Source organism: Dendropsophus ebraccatus, chromosome 1 (genome assembly GCF_027789765.1).
Source record: "Dendropsophus ebraccatus isolate aDenEbr1 chromosome 1, aDenEbr1.pat, whole genome shotgun sequence".
In the NCBI taxonomy this organism is placed as follows: domain Eukaryota; kingdom Metazoa; phylum Chordata; class Amphibia; order Anura; family Hylidae; genus Dendropsophus; species Dendropsophus ebraccatus.
Window position 1 is genome coordinate 127058294 of NC_091454.1, and position 6337 is coordinate 127064630.

Sequence of the window (6337 nt, forward strand, 5' to 3'; positions counted from 1 at the left end):
GTTTTTCATGGTTGCTCATCAGCCGGTACTTTTCCTCTGGAGATCTGCCGCCCTGTTCTGGCTAGTTCTGGCTCTTATTAGGTATCAGCATGTGTGGTGCACTGAAGGCGGGCCCAGTGCCCTGCTGTCTCCTATCTCCCTGAGCCCCTCACATGCATAGAATCAGGCATATGTGCAGCTACATTTTCTTTAAACTTTGGTTCTGTTGGAATGAGGCAGCTGGGAAGCTCTGCGTCTTCTTAGTAGCACTATAGAAATGGCTTCACTGTGAGGTCTATATGCAAGTCTAACCACATGGCAATACCTGCCCAATGTGATGCAGTTATTATAATTTTTTTCAGTCATCCTTTAAATTAATGTTTGATCTTTTTTCTTTCTGTCATTTTAGGTGGTTCAGAAGTAAGGCCTACAGCACTTGATGTAAACCATAGAATAGAAAAGCTGTGGTCACGTTGCGGATTTGTTAATCTCAGTATGGAGCATGACCTTGGCTTTTTACATACAACTTTAGAGCAGAGTTTGTCTCTACAACACATTCCTTATCCATTTGAAGACTCAAGTATTAAACCTTCCTGTCATGTCTACCAGTCCTGCTTGTTGGATAATGCGGGAATGTACATTGCAGGCTGGGTGGTAAGAAAAGCCTTTAAACAGCTTGTGTGTAATAAGTGCAGATGGTCTCTAGTGAGCAGCAATCCCCCACAGGATTTTACAAGCGCTTATCACTTATTGCAAGTTCATGGAGGTATTGCTCATTTTGTGCCATCAAATGGAACCGTCAGAACTGTGCAAACAGCAGAAAGGGAGTTGTATTACATGCTGAAAGACGGCAGATACAAACACAGTATATCCGCCCTGATGCTGGAGCACCATTTACTCTCCACACTTGGACCAACAGATATTTTTGATCTTAAGGAACATGTGTCACAGACTGAAGTGGGCATTGACAATCATTACTTCCAGCTGTTACGTTTGATAGCATCTCTATACTATGAACTAAAGGAGCCCTACATTACCAGCATAACGCAGGCTTATTATCAGAGAGCACTTGTAAAAGAGATTCTAACCAGACCATTTCAGCTTTATGTCCATTCAGATTTGGTGTCTAACTAAAGTGTCACTATCATAAAAAAGAAAACTTTTGGTGCTGAGACCTCCAGCGATTGCTAGAATGAGCAGGGAGAAGCATCAGACACAGCAATTATCTGCCCATCTTTGTCCTTACTTTCTAGCTGGGTGCTTCTCCCTGCTTGTTCTAGTCTCCACACCCAGACCCTGACTGATTAAAACTTCTGACATGTCACAAGTTTGTTTTTATACATGACCAATACAGCTTAAGGGACCTTTTACACACACATATCTGACAGATTTTTGCAGCCAAAGCCAGGAACAGACTATAAACAGGGAACAGGTAATAAAGGAAAGACTGAGATTTCTCCTCTTTTTAAATCCATTCATGGCTTTGGTTTCAAAAAGATATCTTTCTGTGTTAAAAAGGACCCTAAGATATCTGGTTTTGTTGTCAGGAATATTCTCATCCCTGTGAACCGGAGATGCGGAGATATTTTTAAGTCCGGCGTAAAAAACGTGGGACTTAATAAATGTTCCCCATAGTCTTTTTTTTAGTGATTTTAGTGCAACCAAAGATGCCCTGTACTGTATCCCACTGAAATAAATATATTTAGGTGACTGCACCTGTAGGATCTAAAATAAGGAGAAATAAAAAGGAAAGAACCGTAGGACTCCAAATGTGGATGGAAAAAAAAAATGTGCTTTAATCCATCATATGCCAGAAATGAAACACAGCAATGTTTCAATCCACTCTCAGGATCCTCAGTAAGCGAGGTGTGTTTGAAAGTTCTCACATTATATAGGACACAGTCATGTAAACACCTTATTACATGCTGATTAGATATTTAAGCGTAATTAATCAAATACATGAGAAGTTAAACCAGAAATTGTACAAATATTGTGAGACATTACATATACCGCATAGTAGAGACCATAACATGATAAGAAACCTATTTATATGCAACCCTTCATCATAATAAGTATGTGACCATCATGAGCATTAAATAAAAACACTATTTTTGCACAGTAAGAAAAGGGAGAGAGGAGGGATCTTTTAACTCGCCACCTGGCTGGGATCATGTTAATAACAAATTATATGTGCTGCACAGTACACTTGTGTGTCCTGGCATGGAGCATGCTGCAGTGAGCATATCCAAACAATGGCAAAGGCCACCAGAATACTGCATCGGACCACGTGACCATGTCAGTTACTCATTAGGTAGTACTATGGATGGGCATCCTTTCCTTCTGGGACTCCACTCCACTGGTCAAGTGTCTCTAATGTTTAGTACCTGTACCTTTTACCAGTTTTTTTTATATGGTCCACACACCACAGGTCATTTATTATATCACTTTATCAATACTTTGTCTACACTTTATTATTTACGTATGCTGCAGACCCAGTATACCTGACCGCCTTTAGGTCTTTAAGCAGTCTATTCAGCAGTGCTCATTTACTATGGCCATGGTTTTATCTCTGCTTGCAGTTCTCTGAGTGCCCTCATATAGACTCCTCCCTTCCCCACCTTTCCGGGCAGCCCATAGGATATAGCAATCAAGTATGAGAAAGGTTTCAGCTCACCTTTGTTCAGCTATGCTTTTCTTTGCGTAGTTTTCCTGTTTGGAGCGCGTGGAACAATAGAGCGGGCCGTGCTCCGTATCCAAATGCAATTAAAGATTGGGAATCCACAGCTCCATAAAAAATTGTAGACTTTATTGAAGGTACATTAAAAGCTTCACACAGTTTTAAAATAGCTCCGACGCGTTAGCGGAGGATCGCCTCCTTAATCATGATTAAGCCATGATTAAGGAGGGGAGCCTCCGCAACGCGTTGGAGCTATTTTAAAACAGTGTAAAGCTTTTAATGGACCTTCAATAAAGTCTACAATTTTTTATGGAGCTGTGGATTCCCAATCTTTAATTGCATAGGATATAGCGGCGGTCTGCTGCCGCTGCTCTCATTCCACAGAGCGGCCGCAGCAGATCACTGCTATATAAGTCATTCGTCTTTCAACATGTTGAAAGACAAACGACTTCAACGATCAGCCAACATAAAGGATGTCGGCTGATCGGTGCCTCCTATTCCACGGGGCGATTATCGCCCGCAACGGCCAATATCGTTCGATAATCGTGCTGTGGAATATTGCCTTTACCTCCAGTCGGCGTGGCTGAGTTTAGATATGCTCACTGCAGTATACCCCACACCAGGACACTTTTTTTTTTTTTTTACAACATGATGCAGTCCAGCTGATGAGTTAAAAAAAATCCCTCCTTTTTCCCTTTTTCTTATCATGCAAAGATTCTTTTTTACTCAATAAACATGACTGTCACATACCATACTTTTTATCACGAGGCGTTGTGTATAAATATGTTTTTTATGATGGTGGTATACACAATGTAATGCAATATCTGTACAGTTTATGCTTTGACTTGTATTTGATTAATCATGTCTAAATATTCAGACAGCATATAACAAGGTGTTTACATGACTGTGTCCTATATAATGTGAGCACTTTCAAACACATTTGGCTGCTTAAAGATCCCATAAGGGCTTTAAAGTGTTGCTGTGTTTCTTTTTTGGTATATGATGGAATAAGGCTTCCCTCAAACACAACACTTTGCACTGCTTTTTCTTTGGGTGGAAAAAAAACGCCACAAAAACTGCCACCAGCTTTTCTATTTTAGTTTAAATTACTATAGGCTTCTTTAACTCTGTATTTTATTTTGCTGTGTCAATGTCATTTTTTTTAAAATCATGTGATTCCAAATTTATTACAAATGCACACCAAACTGCCGCAACATTTTTAAGCCACAAAAATGCCATAAGCCAAATCCGTCCATTGGGTCCATACTGAGGGTATTGCGCCAAAGTAAACCATCAATCTTGCCATTTTTAGTGGCATTTTTTCTAAAACAACATTAGTACATATTTTCAGCCACATCTTGACTGCTAAGCTTCATCCATTTTTCTATATTCAACATGTAAAAATATAAAATGAATGCGATGCCAGTGTTTCACTGGTAAAATCCTTATCTCCTTGCTGTTCACTGGGAGACATGGGCACAATGGGTGTAGGCAGGTGCCACTAGGAGACAACACAAGCACTAAGAAACAGAAGAAAATCGCTAGTCTATACCTCTCCTGCAGACGGTAAGCTAAGCAGTGGGAGAAGCAAAGAAACATTAGAACGCATAAGATAAAGGAATGAAAGATAACCCAGTAACAATCAGAGCCCAGAGAATAACCCCATGGAGGATGAGCCAGAAAACCAATTTGCAGAAGCTCTGTGCCACAAAGCCCAAGAAGCACCTATTGTCCGTTTGGCCTACAGAATCCACCAGGCGATAACAGCTTTGGAGGTCACCAACCCCTGTGAGGGCCCTTGGGGATGAGGGAAATAAGGCATCTACCTGACTGAACGAGGAGATGATGGGCAAGTCTGAAGGGCCTGGACAACATCAAGCTTGTAAAAAGTGGTTGTGTGTGAGATACAGAGGGGAAAAAAGAGAAGGACAATGTCTTTGTTAATGTGGAAGGCAGAAACCAGCTTGTGGAGGAAAGAGGGGATGGGACTAAGGACTGCCTTGGTGATAAACCAAGAAAGAACAACAAGGCAAGACTCTCAATACTTGCTGACATTATTGCCACAAGGAAAACCACTTTCCTGGTCCGCAATCACAGTGAGATCTCACAAAGAGGCTTTAAGAGGGCGGACTGGAGAGCCTCAAGTAGCAGGTTTAAGTCCCACTAGGAGCCAGTAATGGAGTGCAACATACACCACTCCCTATAGAAAGTTATAATTGTCTCTTGGAATCCAGTAAGTGGTGAATAAGGTTAGAAACTACAGAAACTGGACTCACAGAACTGAGTGACCCCTGAACTATGACAGAAAAGCACTTGTTTTCTTGAGCTGGGGTCTCAACAGTACAGTAGATTTTACACAGGGGGACATTGTCTAGCTAGATAAAGGGAACATTAAAAATTGCAGAGCCCTGCTGTAAAGCAGGAGTTTCTGCCTCATACGGACATTAAGCTAAGACTGGGTTAGCTTACTGTCTGCTGGAGAGGTAGACTGGTACGAGGAGCTAGCATTTATTTTTAGATGCTCTGTGTTGCCTTCTAGTAGCACCAACCTGTACCCATTGTACTCCAATGACAAAAGCAAGAAAATTCTAGTTCCACAAAGATAAGCTGCAGAGGGCAAAAAGTGGTCACCACAGAAGCGGTACTAGAACACAGTGCCTTGGTGGTGTAAGGAGCTTAGATTCCCTAGTATTAGATAATAGCTGAGCAAGTGGAGCTGTGTGGTGAGAACATTCGTATTTATTTTATGTTGCAATCAAGTCAAGAAACTTCACACAGGAAGATGCCAATTGTTTAACACCAGCTAGCACCATCTCACTAGCATAAGGTGTTAAAGCGGTAGTGTGGCGCTAAACAATTATTCACTAAATAACACACATTACAAAGTTATACAACTTTGTAATGTATGTTATGTATGTGAATGGCCCCCTTCCCCTCCCCCCACGAATCAGGTGAGTATAGAGCACTACACTTCCGGGTCTAGCGTTAGTAGGGGGAAACACTGGGAAGGGGGCCATTCACTAACATACATTACAAAGTTGTATAACTTTGTAATGTGTGTTATTTAGTGAATAATTGTTTAGCGCCGCACTACCCCTTTAAGGCTACTCTGACAGTAAATATGTTGGGAAAACTTAAAAAAAAAAAAAAGCTTATAATGAATTTAGATGAATTATTACGATGTCCTGCATGAGACTGCACAATTTTGAGACTGGACTGCTTAACTAAAATTGATACTGTCACCCCTGCGGGCCCGGCGCCAGCACCATTTTTTTTTTAAATAAAATACGTCCCAATGTACCTGTTATTCTGGTGTCTATCTGTTTATTTACTGAAACACTTTAAAAAAAAAATCATTTCTGTCATAGTGGTGGAGTGTATTGGCTTTTTGTGCCCTCCGTCCTGCCTCAGCCCACTGGCTGGAATGACATAATATCCAGTGATACCACTATACCATGAGCAGGAGGGCCTAAGCAGCCATTTTTAATGTGCATAGAAATTGCACAGATCAAAAATTAAGCGGATTTACTTATAATAAGGTTGTTGATACTGTTAATCGTCCTGTGGAGTTGACAGCAACGATCAGCCGACATCGTTGTTCATGTCGGCTGATCGTTGCAGTCGTTTGTTTTTCAACATGTTGAAAAACAAACGACTGATCCAGCAACGATCTGCTGCCGT

At 41.1% G+C, this 6337-nt stretch overlaps 1 protein-coding gene across 4 annotated transcripts in view; it reads left to right on the forward strand.

Moving 5' to 3' along the window:
- The window catches only part of THAP9 (THAP domain containing 9), a 29068-nt gene extending 26307 nt beyond the window's left edge, over positions 1-2761 (forward strand). For 3 of the 4 annotated variants that reach the window (XM_069978712.1, XM_069978704.1, XM_069978694.1), the window contains exon 10: positions 389-1883. In XM_069978712.1, coding sequence (XP_069834813.1) covers positions 389-1113 — 725 coding nt within the window. In that variant the 3' untranslated portion in view covers positions 1114-1883. Of the gene's footprint in view, positions 1-388 lie in introns of all 4 variants that reach the window. The other variant, XM_069978719.1, reaches the window with a different exon arrangement.
- Positions 2762-6337: the final 3576 nt, after the last annotated feature.